Consider the following 24,566-nt stretch of genomic DNA (forward strand, 5'->3'; position numbering starts at 1 on the left):
CTTCTTGTCTTTTTCATCATCCGCAATGACGGCTTTTGAATCACCCAAAGCTGAAATTCATTTTCCACACAAGTATTTGTTAACTCCGAAATTTCATTTCTATAAAAGAAACTCTAAGTAGGAATGAGATGAGATCACTTACGATTCAGGTAAGTCAATGCTGCAATAAAGAACAAATTGAAGAGAAGAGAATATCCAAAAAGTGCTCCAATACAAATCCAGAACCAATAGTCATCGGTAAAGAAACCTCTGGACTTGAGAAGGACCTTTCCAACTGTTGGTGCATTAATTCTGGTGTCGTTATTGGGCTGCAATAGATAATTTTTGTTAAATGTCCATGATGGCTTATGATGTTGAAAAAGCCTAATTTGAGCTTTCATTTGCATATGCAAGTATGTAAAGTGGATGCAATTCTGAAATTTACATATGAAAGCAATTAAACTGAGAAGATATCTTACTGCACTCCATCGTTTGTCAAGAAATTCATTCATCACTAAGGCATTCTGTCCATACATCATAGGAGAAAGATAGTAGCCCCATATCATCCACGGCTCAATGTCATCTGCAGGCAAAAAAGGAAAGGTGGAGTCTTCTTTTCTTTTTTTATCAAATAAATCAACATTGAAATACACTGGCAGCTGGATTGGAAAGAGATGAAATTACTTTTGGCGACAATGAATCCTCCAAGCACAAAAACCAAAAGCAAGGTGAAGGTACCCAGCGTACTACCGACAACTTGTGTTCTTCCAAGTCCAGCAATGAACCGAAAGAGGGACAATGCCACTTGATGTGTGCCAAAGCATGCCAAGAACTGTCGGAAAAACCTGAAGTAATATGGGAAGAAATGTGTCAATGAAAGAAACATAGACTAAACCCATGAGTTTGAAACATACAATTCCAACAACTATTAAGTACTAAGTAGCAAATCAGTTGCCATGGACAAAATTTTAAAATCGTATTTACCTGCCAGCGGAGGGAGCAAATCCAATTGTGTAGTATGTAAGAATGATCCATATTGCTGATTCCAAGAATGATATAGGGATCCTGAGGACCCAAATGGGTAAGGCAAAAGCCCATGCAGGATAGAACAAGAAATCCCTCTGTCTAAAAAAGACAGGAAGCTTGACAATAGTCATTGATAATTCAGCCATCCCATTGAACATCACATTAATCAGAGTGAAAAATAGTGCTCCCATAAATTTCCCTCCATCTTCAACAGCTCCTACTGGCATTTCTGTCCTTAGGAAAACTGTCAAGGCAATTACGGACATGATTGTTAGCTGAGTAGTCTTGAATATATACGTAAAAGAATTACGCTTCATTAGCAGCCATTCCCTCGAAAAGCAAGCCCTGAATAGTTCCCAAGCTGAAATGCCATACTTCTCTGTCACCAGTGCAGCTGGGTGCACTCTAGCTTTATCATATGGAACACTAATATCAGCTGCAAGCTGTTGGCCAATGTGGAAAGAGCCGAAAGCCTGGGCAAATTCAGGAACTGAAATGTATCTGTAAGGCTGGTTCTTCCTGAACCAATATTGCTCTTGATCCTTCTTGGATGTTACTTCTTGTAAAAAGTCGGCAACTCCTTTCCTATGGGGGCATTTGAAACCCATGTGCTCAAAGAACTCAAGGACATTTTCTTTTGGACCGTGGTAGACTACCTGTCCTTCTGAAAGTAAGATAATGTCGTCAAAAAGATCATATGCCTCTGGTGCTGGCTGTAGAAGAGAAATGACCATAGTCACATCCATAATATGAACCATTTGCCTCATGAACTTGCAAATCTGAAAAGTGGTAGAACTGTCCAACCCTGTGGATATTTCATCCATTAAAAGAGCCTTTGCTGGTCCGACCAACATCTCCCCTGCGACAAATTATAATAACACAATCAGATTGGTAATGAATCATTACAAACGCTTACATACTAGTAACAAGAATGTGAACTGGATACATTATTCTTTTGTGCAAGATTAATGACTCTTAGTTTCATGATAAACAACTTAAGCTTGTCCATAAAAAATACCGGTTGTCACACGCTTCTTTTGTCCACCAGAGATACCTCTGTTCATTTCATCTCCAAACACAATATCAGCACAAATATCCAGTCCAAGTATCTGTTAAAGATTCTTAAAGGTCAGCTATTTTAAATTTTCTTGCTGAGTTCAAAAAGAAAAAGGAAAAAAGAAAAAAAAAGACATAGCAACATGAAATATAGACAGCAAACCTTGAGAACATAATCAGTAACCAAACTAGTCTCTTGGCCTGCCATTGCTGTGTTCTTCATGAATGCATCAATCTCAGGATCGGGCTTAATTCCTGCTTCTCTCTCTCTTCTTGAGAGTTCCACCAACATCTCATACCTTGTGCCAACCCCTAGACAGCGTCCTGAGAAATCCAGTATCTCTCTCACAGTCATTTCTCCATAGTGAATATCAAGTTGACTAATATAAGCACAGGTTCTTCGAGGAACAAATTCATGGAATTCATGACCACAGTAGGTGACTTTCCCAGACAACTGTACAGAATTCTCATTAATTAGTAGGCCATAAAAATTAACCTTAGACACTACAAGGATTACGCAAACTAGCAAGAGAATGGGAAACAAACCCTCAAATCCTTTTCAGGTTTCCCGGCAAGTGCCTGCAACAAGGTTGTTTTCCCTGCGCCTGGAGGACCCAGAAGTAGGGTCATCCTGGAATTACCATATCAGTCAAAGTTCATCCTAGAAAATCAAAATAAGAACAATAGCAACTAATACAAAGCTAGCTATCAACCCAAAAATTAAAAAGAGTCTGAACATATAGACAAAATTTTAATTTAGAAAGGCTATTTTACCAGATACAAGGCATGAAAAATCAGTTTTTTTTTTTTTTTTTTTTTTTTTTTTTTTTTTTTTTTTTTTTTTCTTCTTGCCCTTACACCCAGCAAGATTTACTTGGCGAATTCACTTTCATATTTGGGCACCAAAAAAAAAGGGGGGGGGGGGGGGGGCAGGAAATCAAATATCACTTAATAAAAAATACCTTGATGGATTAACAATTCCACTAACATCTTTGAGTATCTGGATTTTTCTCTTATTTGATGGAGCAAGGTGAACCAATCCAAGAATACTCTGTTGTCCATTACAAAAAAAAAAAAAAAAAAATTGTGTTGTTAGTGACAAAATTTAAAACCAGATAAAACAAACTGTCAAAGATTTCAAACCAAATCATCGGACCAATAACTTAAACAACAAAATTTATTAAATTTTTAGTTCTTTTAGTAATAATTACTACAAAATAGCCCAATAATATATCTCTCTGCTTCTCACAGAACTCTACACCAGAAACCAATTTAACTTCAAAAAAAAAAAAAGATTAAATCATTATAAAAAAAAAAAATACCTCAATTACGTTCAAAGCAACATTAATCAGGGAAGGAATTGCTCTTTTCCCAATATACACATCTCCCTCTACCGACAAATGCTCATACCGAAGTTGAATCTTAGGTATCTCAATCCCCACTCTGCCACCAAAACCAAACTCAAAAATATCAAATCACACAAAAACCATAACCATAACTTAGGATGCATGGACATGGACTCAGGTACTACATGAGTAATTTTTTTTTTTGAAAAATTATAATATGAAACAGCCCAGTACGACACTAATATGACACCAGGATAACACGGTTACGACACGAATATGTCACAGAAATCAAAGGCAGTACCACCTTAAAGCCAGGGTGGTCCCAGGACCACCCTGAGTTGAATTTTTTATATACATATAATAATTTAAATTTTTTTTTATTTGTCTACCCTGCAAAAAAAAAAAAAAATTGGAAACACCCTTAAATTTTTTTATGCCAATAAAATTAAATTTTACTCCATAATTTATTCTACATTTAGTGAATGAATGATTGCTTGGTTGTGTATATTGAAAAAGATGTAACTTATAACATTGATAATAAAACTACCATGCACCGATTTCAAAATATGAAAACTCGTAAAAGACAATATGTAACTGTATGTATTTGCAATTTTTTTATTGTTATTGTTAATATATGAATTTTTCTTTTTATTAGATTGTATATTATATACTTTTTAAGAAACACTAGAGAAAAATTTCTGGAACCGCGTCGACAGAAACCTTAACAAACAAGAAAAACAAAACAAAACAGAAACAGAATTACCTGTCGGTTCTATCTCTGAGTCTCCTAAGAAACTTTTCATTGTCTTCCTCAGCAACCCTAAGAATGCTCTCCATCAACCGCTTCTTATCTTGCATCCCAAGATTTGTAACGTCCACTTCCTGCACAACCTTGCCACTGTCAAGAACTTGCCTAAGCATCCCTTTCCTCAACCTATCATAGGTAGGCAATCTTTCTATGGCTGCCCATCTTAACTCTTCCTCGTCATCCCCTTTACTACCGCCGCTGCTCCGGCTAAACACGTCCGGCCCCGGGGTCGTCCACACTTCCCTGAAACTTCTCCGGCTGCTCGTCGACCTGGTGAGCTCGTCTCCAGGCAAAGCCACCGCCATTGCTAATTAACTACGGTATCCAAAAACAATACTCCTCACTATCTCAATTCAGAAAGTGTGTTTCTGTTTTTGAATATTGTTTGTGTGTGTGTGTGTGTGTTTTTTTTTATCCCATAGTTATAATAAAAAAAGGCAGAACCAGAAAGAGTTGCGCGAGGGCCGAGTTTTGAACGGACACTCAAATCTATATATTTTGTCAGGTTTAAAAGTCTCGGTTGATGGAAAGAGTGGACGCTATATTTGGGTTTTTGACCGAGAAAACGTGTAGGTGATTGTAAAACTTTGTCTAGAAATGGGGAGCGGATAATGGGATCGAGTAATAAAAAAAGAAAAAAAGAAAAAAAAAAAAGGACGAGGGAAAATGAAAATGAAATCCCGGAATTTGAGTGAAAACAGGGAAATTCAGAGGAGCGATACGCTGGCTGAGGCTAAAATAAGCAAGCAAAGCAAGTGGCAATGTTTTTGAAAGAAAGAAGCTAATGTAACTGTTCAAACTGATTCATCACTCAGAACGGTAGGCCACGTGTTCTTCATCTATTGGAGCATTAGATATTCTGTTAGGTTATAGAGTAATTTCCGGTAAGTTTGTTAAGGGTTTGTTTTCTTCTTGCATAAATAGCCTAAGTTCGTTGTAATCTTAACACATAATTCTAATGCAATTCATTCTCCCAAAAAAAAAAAAAAAAATCTAAATGGTGTGTTTTTGTAATAATAGAATGAGTTTGAGCTAACTCAATTTTTAAAGCCACTTGGCATTCAACATGAAATTTAAGGTGTTTTGAGCCTACTAATAAAGAAAGTGAATATTATATGATAAAATTTTATCATATTTATCCTTTATATAAAAAAAGATGATAATATTAATGAAGAGGTTTAGAATCACAAAATAGAAAAAATGGATAGATCATTAGCACATTGCACCTATTTGATTAAGTCATATCAACAAGATATAATACAATTAATCAAGGTGACAACATTTTTTTTATTAAAAAAAAAGGCGACAACATTTTTTAATCAATTTATTTCAAATTAAAAGAATAGTTTTTTAAAATTTGTTGGACCAACTCAAAATTTAAATCTATCACATATTAAAATTTATATAGGTGTTAATTCATTTCAATCAATTTATATTATTAATAATTATTCAAATCCCGTGTGGCATTTTTAAAATATAAATATAATTTATTTACTTTTTATTACAGTAACTTTCAAAGGTTTGATTATAGTTGTATAACCAGCATTTGTCATTTTTTATGTTAAAAATACGGCACAATGATTTTGGAAATTTTCTCAGCTAAGGTAATTGAAGTATTGAAGAACACATGCTAATTAGAAAACCTTTTGTTGTGAACTCAACTAAGCCTATGTTTGGTTCGATGAAAATTGATTGATTTAAAATATGACATTCTTACTTATATGAGAAAATATTTTTATTTACAATAATAATAATTGATTTAGAAAATGACATTCTTCCTCATGTTTAGTTACATTGACAACAATCAACACAAAAACCATCAAAAAAAAAATTAAATACTTGTTAATTCACTAAAATTAGTCATAACCATTTTGATTTCCTAACTTTTTTCATTATATATATATATATATATAACCAACATTGTAGTATTTATTCTATATAATTAAAAAGATTACTAATAATATATATTATATTAATTATTTTAAAAGGTTCATTAATTATTTAAATATAATGAAATTTTGATGTCAGTTTTCTAAGATTTATATGAGAAAAAATTGATTAGAGATATGATATTTTTGCACAAATTTAGTTACCTTTGCAATAGTGGAAAAAAAAATTCAACAAAGGAAAAAAAATTTAATAACACACAATCAAGAATGTAAAAATAATTATATATGTATGTGTGCGTGTTTTCAAGTTACACCTGGTATAACTTTACAAAAGTTACACATTTTATCTATCATAGATCTCTAAGCAATTTAACAATTCAAAAAACACTATCTTACTTAATTAATGTATTTTTCTTGCTCAGATTTGCTTACTTTTGTAATAGTGGAAACAAAGTCCAACAAAAGAAAATTAAATGAATTTAATAATACACAATCAAGAATATAAAAATAATTATTGAAGGATGTAGGGTCACAATTGTAGCCCAAGTCCTAAAAATATGGGATATAGGCCTAATGAGTCCAGCACAATAAATTTGTAGAGAGTGGGTGAAAGAGTCAGGCCTTTTGTAAATTGGACAACGGCTAATAGGGATTTAAAAGATGAACAAGCAAAAAACACACGTAAAACTGAATGAAATGATTGTCCGAGGAGATAGATTATGAATTAAACTGATAGAACTGAATGTTAATACAGTTTTTAGTGCTACAGTAGTTCTTTTCTCTTTTTCTCTCTTCTTGTTTTGATCCCCCTCTCATGGGACCTCTTTTCCCTTATGTAGTTCCTTTCAGACCATCTTGATCCTACAATTCTTAATCATTTAGGCCTTCACTTGAGTGCATGTCCTATCAAATATCCTTTTTGGCTTTCGGTGAGTTGTGATAACTGAGACTACACTGTTCAGGGGTCTTCTCCACATAAATGCGGCCAGAAAAGTTGCTGCAGTGCATTTAATGCGGTGATAGCAGCTTTTCCTTTAGATATTTCTGAGTTCCTATCGCCTTTGTGCGTGTCTGGATTTCATCCTTATCGTTGAAACTTCCTGGAAGGTCACCCAAATCGTCCAAATACAAACTTGATCAATATTCACCATATCCGAGAAGGAGCTCCTCCTTGGACTATATTCTTCCATTCTTTCCTCATGCAATTCTAAACTTCGGGGCCTCTCCCAATCATTTACTCCTCCTCGGACATATCTCTGTCCTCAGATAAGGCCCAAGGCCCAATATATGAATTTGGGCTCTTACTCCCACAATAGCCACTTAAAATTCCAGTTTTTCCCTCGCATCTGAGGAGAAAAAATGGGATTTTGGTTTGCCTCAAAATTAAGAGCTAGGAATATCAAAATCTTTGAGTTTTACATGTGTGGGAGTACAGTTTTGTGCGCTTCATCATTGCTACTGACATTTCGGAATCCGCGAAGCGCCATTAATTACTCTAGGCGGCACTATGTCTCTTGCATCTAACGGTGAGGCATTAATCCAATAGCTGATATTTTTCCTCAGGGTTTGAGCGGGATAACTCCCACTCATTCCCTGCCCTTTATATAAAGCCTTGAAGGAAGTCATTTTTCCTTTACTTTACAAGCTTTCAAGTTCTTCAGGGATTTCAAGTATTCAAATTCACAAGACCTGTTAAATCGTAAAGCTTACCGTTCCTGTTTCCCTAGAAATCTTTGAGAGTTCTTCTAAAAGTTTCAAGGATCATCTTTCACCTTAGTTCGCGTAAGTTTTGATTTCTCCGAACCTTTCTTTTTCTCCTTGGCAAACCTCCTTGGCCCTCAAATTCTTATTTCCTCAGTTGTTATTGTTGGCATTTTCCCTTTTAACTTGTCTGAAATGGGTAGATTTAAGCATTTAGTGGACAGCCCTGCCAAGATAAAGATTTTTAAGGAAACATATCACATATCGTAGGAAGTACCCTGCGGTATTGTTCCCCATAAGAAATATCAACCAACCGAGAAGTGGGAGAAATCATAATCCCTATGATTGCTTTCATAGAAGGGGGAATGACTCTCCCTATGGGTAGTATTACAAGGGATTATCTCTGTAACCATAGGATATGCCCTCACTAGTGTACACCTAACCTTTTTAGGATCTTAGGGAGTATTGATGCTCTGAACGAGCATTTGGGCCTGAGGCTCACCTGGCACAACATAGTGCATTTGTACAAATGTCACAAACAAAAGGGGGCGGAATTTTACCTTAAATCCCAATCCGATATTGTCAAGCTCATCTTGTGTCTCCCCAAATCTAACAAGGGGATGAAAGACGACTACCATTGCTTCGAGGGCGTGGCATGATGGTCTTCATTGCCCAACCCAAGAGAGAGAGCCAGGTGGGACATCTTAGATTTAGGTCTCCTAGCAATAGATTTATGCTTTTTGTCCTTGGCCTTGTTTTGCTTCTTCTTTTTTAACAACGGATCTTAACTTTCTGACTGTGTTTTGTTCTTCTTTGATGTTAACAGATAGAAGACACGTAGCTCCTCGGCTCAGCTTGACTAACGTTGCAGTGCTCAACTATTTGCTGAGATCCGAAATCTTCATAAGTGAAGACGGGTAGCTTCGGGCCGTCCACCTGATTTTGGATTTCCAGCCTATCTCGGAGATATTCCAAGAGGTTGGCAACACTACAAGATCGAGTGACCATCGTATAGCTCGAATTGACGTGTCTCGGCCCAATCTTCCACCAGTAGCACACCCCTTTCCACAAGGTGGTCCTCTAATCGTCCCATCAATTCAACAGGTTCTCCTTGAAGTAGCCGCAACAGGAGAAGGGGTTGCTTCATCAAATTCCTCACTAGAGGAACAAATTGACAAGTTCAATTTTGAAGAGGAGGTGCCTTGGGAGGTACAAATGATTCCCGTCTCAGATGCCGAGGAAGAGCCTGACAAGCAATCAAGCGTCCACGCACCAATTTTAATAACTGCTCTTCCAAACGACACCTTGGAAGAAGAAGAAGATGACGGAATGGCTCTAAACAAAGGGAGTAAAACTTTGAAGGAGCTTATGGCCGCAAGGAACCAAGCGTCCACTTCAAAGAAGGCCAGTAAGTCCCAAGTCCCAGCCCATGTCCCAGCTAACCTTTCACCTCCTCCTCTTCAAGTTCCTAAAGATCTCAGATTGAAGCCACTACCCGAGATGAAAAAGAAAAGGCCCAATGAGGCTTTGGAGTTTGGAGGAAGGTGAAATGGGCCTCCAAAAGGTGAAAAAACAACAAAAGATGGCGAAGCACAACCGGGGCAGGAGATCCCCTTCCGTTGAAAGCTGGGACGAATCTCTTGGGGCTGATGTGCACCGACCACAACGCACTTGGTCCCCCAGGCTGGAGGTTGATGGTGCTCCCATCCTTTAGGATGCCATGGTCCAAAGCTACCAAGGGGGGCATTCTGGCCACCTTGCTAAAGCCTTGGAGTAGTCACTTCTTCTCTCAAGAGATATGGATGCGTACAGGCATTTTAAACAGCCTGAGCTATTTTTATCCCTTAAGAGGGATCTTGCCATGGTAAGTGATTTGGTCTACCTTTCCAATTGAATGTTTATTTACTTTTATTCATTCTTTTTCTTTGTCTTATATAGAATCCTTGTGCTATTGTTACGCAGATTACCCAACAAGTTTTTGTGGCTGAGGAATGGGTTAAGGATACCTGCAATAAGGCTAGGGCAGAGGCCCAATCTCAGTCCGAGATTGAGAGAGCGTTGGGCAATCTTAAGCAAGATCAAGCTAAATTGTCCTAACAGTTGAAGGAGGTGATTAAGGCCAAGGACAGTGCTGATGCAGGCCTTAAGACTGTAGAAAGGCAAGCCAAAGATTAGCACCAAAAGTTACATGTAACCGAGATTAACTTGGCCACAGAAAGGCAACTGGTAAAAGATCTTCGAGCTGAGCTTCAGAAGGCCAGGGAGGCAGCTTAATTAGCCAAGGAAGCGGCAGAGGCAGAGAAGTCAGCATCTTATTTGCTAGGCATGGAAGAAACACAGATAAGGCTAGCCAAGGAACTTGCAGAGATTTGCAGGGATTACTATAGCGTAACCTAGGGCAAGGCCCTTGATGCTGTTGGAGTCCCAGCAGACTCTGTTTTGAGGTAACTTAGGAGCATATACTATCATCCAGAAATTCGCGAGCTCCCAGGTTCTGACCTTTCTCCTTCTCAGCATCTTCTAGAGGCATCAGAGCATCCCCTTACAGGCCAAATTGCTCTTACTCCTGTTGAGGCTTTAAAGAGGTCCAGCCAGGCCGAGGACCAAGGTAGGGAAGCTGAGAGAACTCAGGAAAAGGAGAAAGCCCAAGAGAAAGAAGCTACTTCAAAGGCCAAGGCGAAAGGTAAACAAGTTGATCCTAAGGCCAAGGACGTTGCTTCTTCTCAGCCGAGCCAAGTTGTTGATCCTCTAGCCCCCAAGACCAAGACTTAGTTATTAGAACATTTTGTAATAGTTTTTTTTTTTAATGTATTTTCTCTCTTTTTGACTAATGAATGTACTTGTTTTTCTATCTCTCACATCTTTATTTTGTATACTTTTAGACTTTTTGCTGTTGCGAATAATTTTGAATCATTGTCACTTTAGTTTCAATAAGAACCAACCCACAATATTACTCCAATAATAATACAAGTAATTTAACTAAGTGTCAACGAAGGCTGATTATAATAAAAATAAGCAGTGCGCATGCTAGAGACTGAAAAGAGGAAATGCCTTCCACATTTATCAATACTTGAATAAGTAGTCAAGGATTTCATCCAAGTATGTAGTCCGAGGAACCTAACAAGACTTAGAGGTTATTTAACACTTATAGAAGTTGCCATTGAGTGTTAACTTATTCATATCATCTGGTTCGAGGACGTCAGGAATGACTAAGGTTCTATTTAAACACTTACAAAAACACCATTGAGCATTAATTTCACCCAAATATGTAGTCCGAGAGACCTAACATGACTTAAGATTTGTTTAAACTCTTATAAAGAATGCCAGTGTATTAATTTCCCTAAAGCATCTGGTCCGAGGACTTCAGGCATGACTAAGATTCCGTTTAAACACTTACAAAAATTCCATTGAGTGTTAATTTCATCCAAGTATATGGTCCGAGAGACCTAACATGACTTAGGATCTGTTTAAACTCTTATAAAGAATGCTAGTGTATTAATTTCCCCAAAACATCTGGTCCGAGGACTTCAAGCATGATTAAGGTTCTGTTTAAACACTTATAAAGATGCTATTGAGTGTTAATTTCACCCAAGTATGTGGTCTGAGAGACCTAACATGACTTAGGATCTGTTTAAACTCTTATAAAGAATGTCATTGTATTAATTTCCCCAAAGCATCTGGTCCGAGGACTTCATGCATGACTAAGGTTTTGTTTAAACACTTATAAAGATGCTATTGAGTATTAATTTCACCAAGTATGTGGTCCAAGAGACCTAACATGACTTAGGATCTGTTTAAACTCTTATAAAGAATGTCAGTGTATCAATTTCCCCAAAGCATTTAGTCCGAAGACTTCAGGCATGACTAAGGTTCTGTTTAAACACTTATAAAGATGCTACTGAGTGTTAATTTCACCCAAGTATGTGGTTCGAGAGACCTAACATGACTTAGGATCTGTTTAAACTCTTATAAAGAATGCTAGTTTATTAATTTTTTCAAAGCATCTGGTTTGAGGACTTCAGGCATGACTAAGGTTCTGTTTAGACACTTATAAAGATGCTATTGAGTGTTAATTTCACCCAAGTATGTGGTCCGAGAGACCTAACATGACTTAGGATCTATTTAAACTCTTATAAAGAATGTTAGTGTATTAATTTCCCCAAAGCATTTGATCTGAGGACTTCAGGCATGACTAAGGTTCTGTTTAAACACTTATAAAGATGCTAGTAACAAATATTATCTCTTTAACTAACAAAAGAATATATTGACAAAGGAAATTTTCATTAATAGTAATACATTTTCAGGTTGTTTACATTCCAAGGACGTGGTATTACATGCTCGTCTAAGTCTTCCAAAAAGTATGCTCCTATACCAGCCACCGAAGTGATGTAGTATGGTCCTTCCCAATTGGATCCTAGCTTTCCCCATGCTAGGTTTTTTACAATGCCTAGAACCTTCCTTAGTACCAAGTCGCTAGGCACTAATGGCCTCAGTTTACATGGGCATCGTAGCATTATTTGAGTTTTTGTTGGTAGTATGCTAATTGAACCATTGCACTTTCTCTTCTTTCTTCGATAAAGTCTAGGCTTTTTTCTAGCAAATCATTGTTATTACTCCGATTGAATGAGCTTGTCCTTAGCGTTGGGAAGCCAACTTCTAAGGGATGACAGTCTCTACCCCATATGTCATTGAAAAGGGGGTTTCTCCTGTGGACCTTTGAGGTGTAGTTCTGTATGTCCAGAGGACATGAGACAGCTCTTCTACCCATTTTCCTTTTGCATCATCTAGTCTTTTCTTAAGTTCGTTCACTATGGTTTTGTTTACTACCTCAGCTTGTCCATTTCTCTTAGGATAAGTTGGGGTGGAATACCTGTTCGTAATTCCTAGTTCATAACAATAACTTCTAAAAGATTTGTTGTCAAACTGAAGGCCGTTGTCTGAGATGAGGGTACGAGGGACCCCGAATCGCGTGACAATGTTTTTCCACACAAACTTCTTGGTATCCATGTCCCTGATATTCGCCAAGGGCTCAGCTTTAACCCATTTGGTGAAATAGTCTGTGCCGACCAGCAAATATCTTTTGTTCCCTGCTTCTTTAGGGAAAGGGCCAACAATGTCCAATCTCCACTGAGCAAACGGCCAAGGACTGGATAAGGGATTAAGAATTCCTCTCGGTTAATGTATATTTGGTGCAAATCTCTAGCATTGATCGCACTTTTTCACGTATTCATGTGCTTCTTTTTGCATATTTAGCCACCAATAGCCCTGAGCGGTGGCTCTATGGGATAAAGATCTGCCTTCGGTATGGCTTCCATTGATCTCTTCATGTAACTCTTCAAGAAGCAGCTCTAATGCCTCAGGATGGATGCAGAATAGATAAGGCCCCGAGAAAGATTGCTTGTATAACTTTTAGTCCCTGGATAACCAGAAACGAGGCGCTTTTCTACGTATCTTATCAGCTTCAGATTTATCCCCTGGTAGGATAACCTCTTTCAAGAATAGTATTATGGGATCCATCCAGTTAGGACTTACTTTGACTTGATGAACCTGGACTACCTCTTCCTTTTCATCCCTGGGTTTGCACAAATCCTCTATAAGGATAACCCAAGGTAAACTTTGAGCCAAGGATGTTGCAAGAGTGGCTAAGGAATCAGCATGTGTGATTCCGCTTCTAGGGACATACAGTAAGCTGAACAACTCAAATCTTGACTGTAGATGCCTAGCTTGACTCAGATACCCCTGCATTCTCTCATCTCTCACCTCTAGTTCGCCATTCACCTGGCCGACGACCAATCTTGAGTCAAAGAACATCGCTACTGCTTTCCGTCCCATTTTATAAACCATGGACATTCCTTCCAACAAGACTTCGTACTCAACCTCATTATTAGTGGTTGAGAAGTTCAATGTTAGCGATTTTTCAATGGTGAGCTGCTCGAGTGAGATCATAACTAGCCCCACTCTAGATCTCTTTTAGTTTGTTGCTCCGTCAACATATACTTTCCAACACAAATGTGCTTGTAGAGAGATGGTACCAATTGATTTTCCATCTATGTGCTATGTTTCTGCTATTTCTTCTAACGAAGGTTTAGCGAATTCAACTACTAGATTCTCAAGATCCTGGCCTTTGATAGAAGTGTGAGGCATATACTTGACGTTAAAAGACCTTAGGATGGTGCCCCACTTAGTAATCCTTCCTGTGTAATTAGCACTCCGTAGTATGGATCTGAGCAAAAGTTGAGTAAGGACAATAACCATATGTGCCTGGAAATAATGGGGAAACTTTTGAGTAGCATGCACCACTGCTAAGATAGCCTTTTCCAGTGGTAAATAACGAACCTCGGCCTCTTGTAGGGATTTGCTTACGTAATAAACTGGTGTTGTATGCCACCGTTAACTCTAATTAGCACGAGACTTACTGCATGAGGAGCCACAGCAATGCAAGCAAACAAGACCTCATCTACCTTTGGGCTAGACATAATAGGCAGCCGAGATAAATAGTCCTTTAGTTGCTGAAAAGCTAAAGTGCACTCATCAGTCCACTCGAATCCCTTCCACTTATTCATTAAGAGGAAAAAAGGGCAGCATCTATCAGCCGATCGGGAAATAAACCGATTTAAAGCAGCGGTCATTCCAGTAAGCTTTTAGACCTCCTTAGGATTCTGAGGTGGTTACAAGTTGTTAATTGCCTTGATTTGATCAGGGTTGACTTCAATTCCTCGATAAGTCACCATGTAGCCCAGAAATTTGCCCGATCCAACACCAAATAAGCATTTGGTAGCATTAAGGCGTAACTTGTGTTTCCTCAGGATTTTTTAAATGTTTCTAAGATCTCTTACGTGCTCGGACTCAATCTTGCTCTTCACTACCATGTCATCTATATAAACTTCAATACTCTTTCATAACTGTGATTCAAACATTCTGGTCATCATCCTTTGATACGTAGATCCTGCATTTTTCAAACCAAAATGCATTACTTTGTAGTGATAATTCCTAGCAGGGATGACGAAAGCTGTCTTTTCTTGATTGTCCATAACTAATGGTATCTGATGTAGTCATGGAAGGCATCCAAGAAGCTCATTCGAGGGTGACCCACAGTTGCATCTACCAGTTGATCTATTTGGGGCATAGGGTAAGGATCTTTCGGGCACGCTTTATTTAAATTAGTGAAGTCTACACACAGTCGCCATTTTCCATTCATTTTTTTTACTACCACAGTATTGGCCAGCCATTCAGGATAGAAAATTTCCTTGATAGCCCCTACACGCTTGAGTTTCGTTACTTCATCTCGTATTGCATCTACGAGCTCCTAGGATGGGCGTCGAGGTGATTGTTTCATGGGGTAACAGATGGGTTGACATTTAGATGGTGACAGATGAAATTTGAATCCACCCCTTGGGCCTCATAAGCATTCCAAGCAAACACATCCACGTTTCTTTTTAGAAATTCTAACAGTTCTTCCTTCTCTTCGATAGGCAATTGAGACGCAATTTGAAAGAACTTCTCAAGGTCGTCGTCAATAACCATTTTCATTAGATCCTCACATCTCACCTCCTTGGCTGACCATTTAGCAGGCATCGTCGAAACCCTTAACTACTATAAGCTTTCCTTAGCATGGGCTAAGGACTCAGCATCAAGTTGGTGCTGAATGGCAGTAACCATGCATTGTCTAGCCACAAATTGGCTCCCATCGATCTCTTCAATCCGGTCCCCTGATGAGAATTTCACCTTTTGATGTAGAGTAGAAGAGACAGCCCCTAACACATGCAACTAGGGTCTGCCCATTATGGCCGTGTAGGGGGAATAAGCATCTACTACTATGAAGTCTACCTCCACTATTTCTGAGCCGGTCTGTATAGGTAATTTGATTTGACCCCTCAAAATGACAATTTTTCCATCGAAGCTTATCAATGGGAAAGTGTAGGACGTTAAATCCTCGAGTCTCAAGTTCAGCCCCTTGAACAAGTTCGGGTATAAGATCTTGGCGCCGCTCCCTTGATCCACCATCACCCTCTTTACATCATAGTCCTCAATTCTCAGCGTAACCACTAGAGTATTATCCTGGTCCGAGAAACCTAAAATCAGCTGAATTTCTATCCTAGCCCTCTTGGGCTCTGAATTGGGGTCCTCGACATGTAGCCGAGCAACAAACATGACATTGGAGGAACAGGAGCCGATTCTTCCTGGAGTAACGAAGATGACATTGATCGTTCCCAAATGAGGCTTTGTAGAGTCATCTCTCCTGGGCCTGGGCCTTGAATTAGTTTGACCACTCTGGTTACTAGAATGATGCAAGAGATGCTTTAACTTTCCCTCTTGGACAAGTTGGTCTAAGTAGTCCCATAGATTTCTACAAACTTCTTTGGTATGTCCTTGATCCTGGTGGTACTGGCAGTAAAGGTTTTGATTGCGCCATTCAGGGTTTCCTGCCATTTTGTTCAGCCATCTGAAGTATGGTTCATGCTTAATCTTCTCCAAAACCTACTGCACCGGTTCTCGAAATACTACATTGACCATTTGAACATTGGCAGAGCTAGATTGTCCTGAAAACTCTCTCCATGGCTGGTTGTTATATCGGTCCAACATGAAATCCCTCCTTTCCTAAGGGATAGCCTTATCCTTCCCTTTTCCTTGCTGCTGGTCTTCCTCTACCCTTTTATATTTATCAATCTGATCCATGAGCTAACGCACGTTAGTAACGGGCTTACCCGTCAAAGATTTCCTTAAACGCTTAAAAGTACTGATGGCTAGGTTGTCAAAGTTACCTTCAATCTCATTGAACATCTCTCAATATCTGTCAGAGTATGTTTTAAGATTCTCCCCCTCTTGCATGCTCAAAGATTGGAGGGAAGCTAACGGCCTAGGAACTCTCCTGCAGGTCATGAATCGGGAGCCAAATGCTTAAGTGAGCTCATTGAAGGAGTTTATGGACTCTGCCTTTAGGCCATCGAACCATCTCATCGCCATGGGTCCGAGACTGGATGGAAAGACTTTGCACATCAAGGCCTCGTCCTTAGAATGGATAGCCATTCTCTGATTAAAATGTCTCACATGGTCGACAGGATTTGTTTGTCCATTGTAAATAATGAACGTTGGCTGATGGAAATGTTGAGGAAGTCTTGCCCCCTCGATCTTACGCATAAAGGGCAATTTGGAGATTTGGTTTAAGGCTCTGCTCATGGCATCGTTTCCTACTCCCCTATGGGGCAAGCTTCTAAACCGCCGTTTATTCTGGTGTTCATCTTCTAGGAGAAGGATTCACTGGGCGGAGTTCGAGACCTCCGCTTGTAACTAACATCTCTTCCATCATCAGAACATACGTTACTATCAGGGGAAGCTCGCCTCCTTTTTGCATTGCGAAATTCTCTCTTCAACTGGTCAATCTCCAGCTGCATGCCCCTATTGCTCTTCGCATGGGAGATATGGCTTCAACCTTGAGGCTGGTTCCTGTCAGTATGTGTAGTACGCACATTTCCTTCACGGTCACCTCCCTCCTCCAGGTTGACAAAAAGGTCTCCATGTTGGGATCCCCTCGATTCTGCTTGTTGTAGAGCTGGTTTTACCATAGTTGACCATTGCCTTCATTATAACACAAGCTCTTCCCACAGACAGCGCCAATTGTAGGGTCACAATTTGTAGCCCAAGTCCTAAAAATATGAGATATAGGCCCAATGAGCCTAGTACAATAAATTTGTAGATAGTGGGTGAAAGAGTTGGGCCTTTTGTAGATTGGACAATAGCTAATAGGGATTTAAAAGATGACAAGCAAGAATCACACGTAAAACTGAATGAAATGATTGTCCGAGGAGATAGATTATGAATTAAACTGATAGAACTGAATGTTAATACAGTTTTTGGTGCTATAGTAGTTCTTTTCTCTTTTTCTCTCTTCTTTTTCTGATCCCCCTCTCATGGGACATCTTTTCCCTTATGTAGTTCCTTTTAGACCATCTTGATCCTACACTTGTTAATCATCTAGGTCTTCATTTAAGTGCATGTCCCATCAGACATCCTTTTTGGTTTTCGGTGAGTTGTGATAACTGAGACTACATTGTTTAGGGGTTTTCTTCACATAAATGCGGTCAGAAATGTTGTTGCAGTGCATTTAATGCGGTGGTAGTAGCTTTTTTTTTAAGATATTTATGAGTTTCTATTGCCTTTGTGCGTGCCTGGATCTCATCCTTATTGTTGAAACTTCTTAGAAGGTCACCCAAATCACCCAAATACAGACTTAATCAAATTCATCGTATCCGAGAAGGAGCTCCTCCTCGGACTATATTCTTCCATTCTTTCCTCATGCAATTCTAAACTTCAGGGCATCTCCCAATCATTTACCCTTCCTCGGACATATCCCTATCCTCAGATAAGGCCTAAGGCCCAATATACGAATTTGGGCCCTTACTCCCACAAAGGATATTTATATTTTTATTTGTCAAAATGATATTTGCATTTTTTTTATAGGCATAAAACAAGTCTATCTATATCAGTCACAATATTTTACAATTTACAAAATCATAAATACATATAGTATGATCAAATCGTTACACCGCTCTTATTGTTTTTCTATTTTGTTGTCTTTCTATTTTATCTATAAAGTAGAACACTAAAGATTACAATTATTTACAAGTAAAATTATTGAAATATTGGAGGAAATTAACAAAATGCACTTGAGTTCATGTAGTATCTCAGTCTTACCCTTCCAAAGCTTGAGAGGTTGGGTCTAGCTCGACTAGATGCACTTCAATATGAAGAGGATGCTATGGAAGAGAATACAATTACTATGAAATTGAGCGGTCCCTCTCTGAAGTATATATAGATTAGCGAAATCTCCTTACACAATATATTAAAGGGAATACTAGTAGCTTTGAGCTTTTTGAGCTTATTGGCAAAGGATTCTTACACAACAAGAAATTTGGCTATTTTCAACAGTTGAAACCGTTGAAAATAATACTAGAAACCAACAAAAATACTATTTTCAACGGTTGAAATGACTGTCGAGAACCGCCATTAAAAACTATGTTGAGAATGTTTTTCTACGGCCTATGCAACCGTTTGAAAAAAAATGTTATACTTTTATCAACGGTTAATAAACATCGAAGTATGGGTATCTTGAGATAAATTTCAATGGTTTGCAAACGTTGAAATTTAATAATCTAATTTAAAATATAAACATAAACACAATTGTGCAATTCCAAATTGAATTACAACAATCAATAAACTACTCTTTTAACGCAATGAAACAAACTGTACAAATCAACACAACTCAACTACTCTGCCTATTGCCATTTACATTCTTAAATTCGAAATAAGAATCACTACATGCAACACAAAACATTTGTTGAATAGTAAACTTAAAATTCTTGTACACTAAAAAGCATTTGTAGAGTTCTTTTAAGTACTTGAACCTTAGCCATTTCCTAGAGCTTGCCGTACAAATCCAAATAAATTGGTGGTGACCTTGGATGTAGTGGCAGCAAAGATTGTACCAAGAAGAACTAGCCAACTAAGTAGGAGTAACCATTAGCACACAAACTACAAAATGTTTTATCTAGTAAACTGACCTCAACAGAGCCAATCTCTATTTTAAGTACTTGAACCTTGGCCATTTCTCAGAGCTTGCCATATAAATCTGGATACACCGATGGTAAGCTTGGATGTGGTGGCAGCAGAGATGGCATTGAAGAAGAGAAGTACCCAACTAAGCAAGAGTAACCATTATGACAAAAACTACAAAATGTTTTATCTAGTAACATACCCAACAATTGAGAAGGATTTTAGATGAGATATTGTTTATACATTAAGGGCCCACTCAGAACCGTTTGGCACATAAACATCTTTCTCATTAGAAGCTTATCTATCCCAACATGATTACCCCTATAATGAATCCCATATATGACAATGATTTCTATTACCAGCCCAATGGCAATCGAGCAAATACAGAAGTTTCCTATTGCAGTTACGACCTGAATGATCAAGGCAAATGGTAACTCAAATACCCAAACATTGACAGATTCTCACAGAACAAGTGCAAAACTCTTTCACATTGTTACCTATCATTACCCCCTTACCTCCAAGCAAAAAAAGATGAAACTGTTTAGAAATATTACAACTCTAAACATTCTACCAGCCTTTGAGATTCTTAGTCAAACTTTCATCCAAAATAATATATTGAAATTACCTGCTAAAAATGTCCAACAATTGTAGTAGTTTCCACAAGATGAACTGCCTTTCCAAATAAGGTATGTACTCCAATTGCAATAACAACTCCTTCAATTGCACCTTGTTTACATGTTGAAACAGAGTATACTCCATCACCAAGATTTTTGGTTACTAGGAGTGACTTTCCTGTAAGGGCAGACTGAAAAAGGAAAAAAAAAATCCCACAGAAGAATCTCAGGAAAGTTTAGACCTTTTAAAAAAAAAAATTTTGCAGAAAGGCCAGGACCTCCGAAGGATCATCTCTCTTCTTTTTCAATCTTGATTTCCAATCAATTGCAAATTCGTGGCTTCAACAAAATTTTAATGAACTAAGTTTAAACAGAGCATACAAAATAAGTGAGAAAGCAAGACCTTTTGATTGGGAATCTCTAAATTGCTGAGTAAGACCAAGTTAATAAAATCCCTCCACTGGCTTTGGCCCATAACTAAATTTAGCATTAGTTAAGTTCCAATAAATCTCAATTTTACTAGAATCCACTTCTAAATTCTAAGACACTTTTTTTTTTTAGAGAACAACCATGGCTTTATATCAACCTTACAGAGGCATTGATTAGCCAAATCATCAATCCCAACACTAAGGCCTTGACCCATCAAACTTTTGACCCATGTAATGGTGATCAAGCTAAAATTAAAACCAAAATATCTTTTCTTTCTTCGCTAATCCCAAAAAAAAAAATATCTATATATATATATATATTCTTTTTTGATATGACTATAATGTTACCATGCAACAATTAGAGCCTTTACTACTAAATAAGCGAAATGCAGACAATGTAAAAATTGATATATAGACAAAGGGTCTTCTAAGAACCTCAATTTACTGAGGATGAACTCAAGCACCCATCATCCTTAAGCTTCAAGATCAACTTCTAAAGCCTTCAACTTAAATTTTATACATTTATTGACACCCCATTTTGCAACCCGCATTTAAACTCACTTTGAGGGTAAAACGGTAATTTTGCCTTGGAAATATGCATCTTGATTCTGATCATTAGATCGTTAATCTCATTTCATTAAAATGATCTTGGTGTTGTAACGATCAAATCGACTGGTGATAAGCTCTAATTGAACCACTTGATTGAAAGTTATCATCAAATCAAGTTTTAATGGCCGAAATGAACTATCACAAATTGAGTCCGACTATATGTGATTATGAACAATTGATTTCAATTGGTTATAAGTGTAATCAATTTGAGATCAATGATGTGTCATAATTTGATTGGTTAGAACTACATTTTATGGTGAGGTTGCATACATCTAATTAATTAGATAGTTAAACATTAATTATTCAATGAGTAATTTGTGCAATTATCTTTTAATTAGAGTAAATTTGGAACAAATTAAGTCTGAAATGAGAGCGATTGGAGCCATTTAATGTTAATTAGGAGCTAATTTGGGACCTATTAATGTTAATTGTGCTGAAACCATTTTCTAACAAATGACCTCTGCTCACCATTTCATCAATATCTCTCAGAATATTTTGAATCTATGAATAAGGTTAATTTTTCAGAAAGTAGACATTTGGGGCTTCAATTTGAGCACAAGAACGAGAAAATTTCAATCAAAAATGAGTCAGATATGATTTTTCGAAGTTGGCTCTACAGGCAATTACAGTAGCTACGGGAAAACTGAATTTTGGCTTGCTCCTCACTCCCACCAATCTTTCCATTTAATGCACCAGATTTTCTCCAATGCTAAATTGAGGTCTAGGTTCATGATTCTTTGTCAACCCTCATTAAATGGCCTTCCATTCATATTTCCTCCACCACTATTATATAAACCCTTCCTCTCCTTCATTCCATAACACATGAAAACCCCATCTCTTCTTCTCTCTTGAGTTCTAGTGAAGTTGAGTAATCTTGTCATATCTTGGTCTTCTTGAGAATCAAAATATTGAGTGAGACTCATTCTTCCTCTCCTAACTCTTCCTTTCCTCTACCTTTAGGACCTCTACCAGGAGTCTCTTCCATTGTATGGATATTGCATGAAGGTATAATTCTTTTCCCTAACTTGTTTTTTGTGATGCCATGATAAGAATTTAAGATTAAAGCATGATAGTAATTATTTAAATTATCTTGAATATGTTTGAATGTTCTTAAATGTTCTTATGTGTTCATCACATGTTCTTGGTTGTTCATCACATGTTTATGCATAAACACTAGTTTTGATCTTAAATCCACATCAAAAATATGAAAAACATGTTTGTTTCATAATTCTTTCAAGTCCTTGAATTTAGGATATCACCATACATACACATTCACTAGAATTTATTTGTCAATCCAAATGAAATGCTTAATAAATTGAATTAGGGTTTATCACATGCATACACTTTAAATTCAACATGTAAATTGATTGACATATTGGATGATATGATATGAATGTTGGCCACCATAGTCTAAAAGACTAGTTTCATCGAGCAAGGTAGGTGCCTAACACCTTCCCACCTTGTGACATAGCTTCTGAGCTTAGATCAAGAGTTAGTAGATCGAATACTTGTCCATGTAATTTTCAATTTTTTAGATTATATCTAGGAAACAAAGTCATGTACTTTATCTTAGATTGTATCTAGGACCAAAACCATGTAATTTCCTATGATTAATGTAAATTTAATTTCAAATTAATTCAATTTTGGTTTTCTTATTTATCTCAATAATTAAATAAGTGACGACTCTATTGTAAAACCCTTAATCTAAAGGGGGAAATATAACTAGTCGAACCTCCATTTTGATGGGCAATAACACGACTCCACCTATTCACGTGGGTTTGGCCCAACATCCTAAAAATGGGTCGGGGGCGCGGTCTCTTACAGCGACTTCGGGGATATTGAGGGCTAAGTTTCAATTAGATTATGGTGGCCAACCATGTCATTAATTGTTTATTACTTTTTTGTATATAACATGTCTAATATGTCATTATTTTGCATGTTATGCATCATTTGCTTGAATGAAATTTATTTTATTTGTGTGCTAGCCCAGAAGCCCGGTAGTATTAGCCATGGATTGTGGTCTTCCTGAAACTCACATACCCAGCAGTGAACCTACCACCCACCGTGACAAGGATCATCATGGTTATGTCATGGTAGTTCATAAAGACAAACTATAAAGTTTGGACCAACGCGGCGCTCTTGGCATCACAAGTTGGGAGGTACGACGTCCTTGCTTGTAGGAACCTTTAACCCACCTTCTACCCATGTTGTAATGACCCATAGAACCTACCTTTAGGTCGGTCTATGTTAATTGCATTGCATTATGCATGTGTTTGGCTGTTGTTTAAACCATAATAAGCCCAAGTCCAACGCTTGAGCCCATCATAATTGTTTGAACCATGTATGCTATGAATGAACCCAAGCCCAAATGCTTGTGATTGAAGCCTACTCGCCATGGAGGCCCAATTTGCTTTTCTAGAGATAATATAACATGTGTGCATGCAGTTTTCCAAGTGCAACCCCAATCAAGTGAAGGTGAAAGCTTTTAAAGTTCCAACTCAAGTCAACCAAGCTCATCGCCAAATTCATTTGCCAACCCAAACTCATTTCTTGTAGCCATGGTTGAAAAGAATATATCGAATGAGCCCATGACCAACTTCCATGAATTGTTTAGTACTTTGGTGGCGAGCCAAGCCAAACTTCATGAAGAGTTCAACACTTTAAGTCAAAAGTTCAAAGGAAAAGATACTACCACTTTCCAAACTGATGAAGTTCAAGGCCCACAATTAACTGAAAGTGAGAAAAAGTTGAAGGAGCGCTTAGATCAAATGAAACAACTATTTAAAAAATTTTGGTGGAAGGAAGATGCCATGAGCTTCCATTCTCTTTCTCTCTTCCCACAAGTAAGAGCTCCACCCAAATTCAAGATGCCAAGCTTGGACAAGTTTGATGGAATAGGCTGTCCCAAAGCCCATTTAAAGATGTACACAAGGGCTCTCCAACCCTTGGGAGCTACTGAAGAACTTTTGGACCAAATGTTCCAAAACACACTTACTAGGGCTGCTCTTCGTTTGTTTTTGAATCTTGAAGACTCTTGAATCCCTACTTGGGAGGACATTGCCAATGAGTTCTACAAGCAATACAAATACAATATAAAAGTAGAGATTACTAGGCATGATTTGGAGACCACCAAGCAAAAGCCCAAGGAATCTTTCTCAACCTTTATCACAAGATGGAGGTCAAAGGCAGCCCAAATGACAAATAGGCCCAATGAAGAAGAGCAAATCCCAATGAAGAATTTGTTGCCCATATACCATAAACATCTCTTTGCACAATACTTTCCCAACTTCAAAGCCTTGATCGTAGTTGGTACTCAAGTGAAAGATATTGTCAATAATGGCATATTAAAGAATGAGGAAAGCTACTCTTCCCAGAAAGCAATGACCCACGCCACCAATGGGGAAGTGGTTAATGTTGTGAATTTCCAAGCATCTTCAATTGTCAATCCTAAGCCTCGAAGGAAGTTCAATGAATTAATCATGACCTTGAGTGAGGCCTTGGAGAAACTACAAGCTAAGGGGTTGTTGAAACCATTGGATCCTAAGCCCATACCACATCCT

General features: G+C 37.8%; 1 protein-coding gene across 1 annotated transcript in view; it reads right to left on the bottom strand.

The window, feature by feature from the left end:
- LOC112009761 (ABC transporter G family member 34) overlaps positions 1 to 4,708 on the bottom strand; it is an 8,773-nt gene extending 4,065 nt beyond the window's left edge. Inside the window, 11 exon segments of the mRNA XM_065778983.1 lie at positions 1 to 50; positions 143 to 308; positions 459 to 562; positions 664 to 824; positions 964 to 1,864; positions 2,024 to 2,114; positions 2,225 to 2,515; positions 2,608 to 2,692; positions 3,024 to 3,112; positions 3,384 to 3,504; positions 4,171 to 4,708. The exon segment at positions 1 to 50 is cut by the window's left edge and continues 7 nt beyond it. Of these exon segments, the coding sequence (XP_065635055.1) occupies positions 1 to 50; positions 143 to 308; positions 459 to 562; positions 664 to 824; positions 964 to 1,864; positions 2,024 to 2,114; positions 2,225 to 2,515; positions 2,608 to 2,692; positions 3,024 to 3,112; positions 3,384 to 3,504; positions 4,171 to 4,520 (2,409 nt within the window). The 5' untranslated portion in view covers positions 4,521 to 4,708.
- Positions 4,709 to 24,566: the final 19,858 nt, after the last annotated feature.

This window comes from Quercus suber, unplaced genomic scaffold (assembly GCF_002906115.3).
Source record: "Quercus suber isolate HL8 unplaced genomic scaffold, Cork oak 2.0 scaffold_195, whole genome shotgun sequence".
Lineage (NCBI taxonomy): Eukaryota > Viridiplantae > Streptophyta > Magnoliopsida > Fagales > Fagaceae > Quercus > Quercus suber.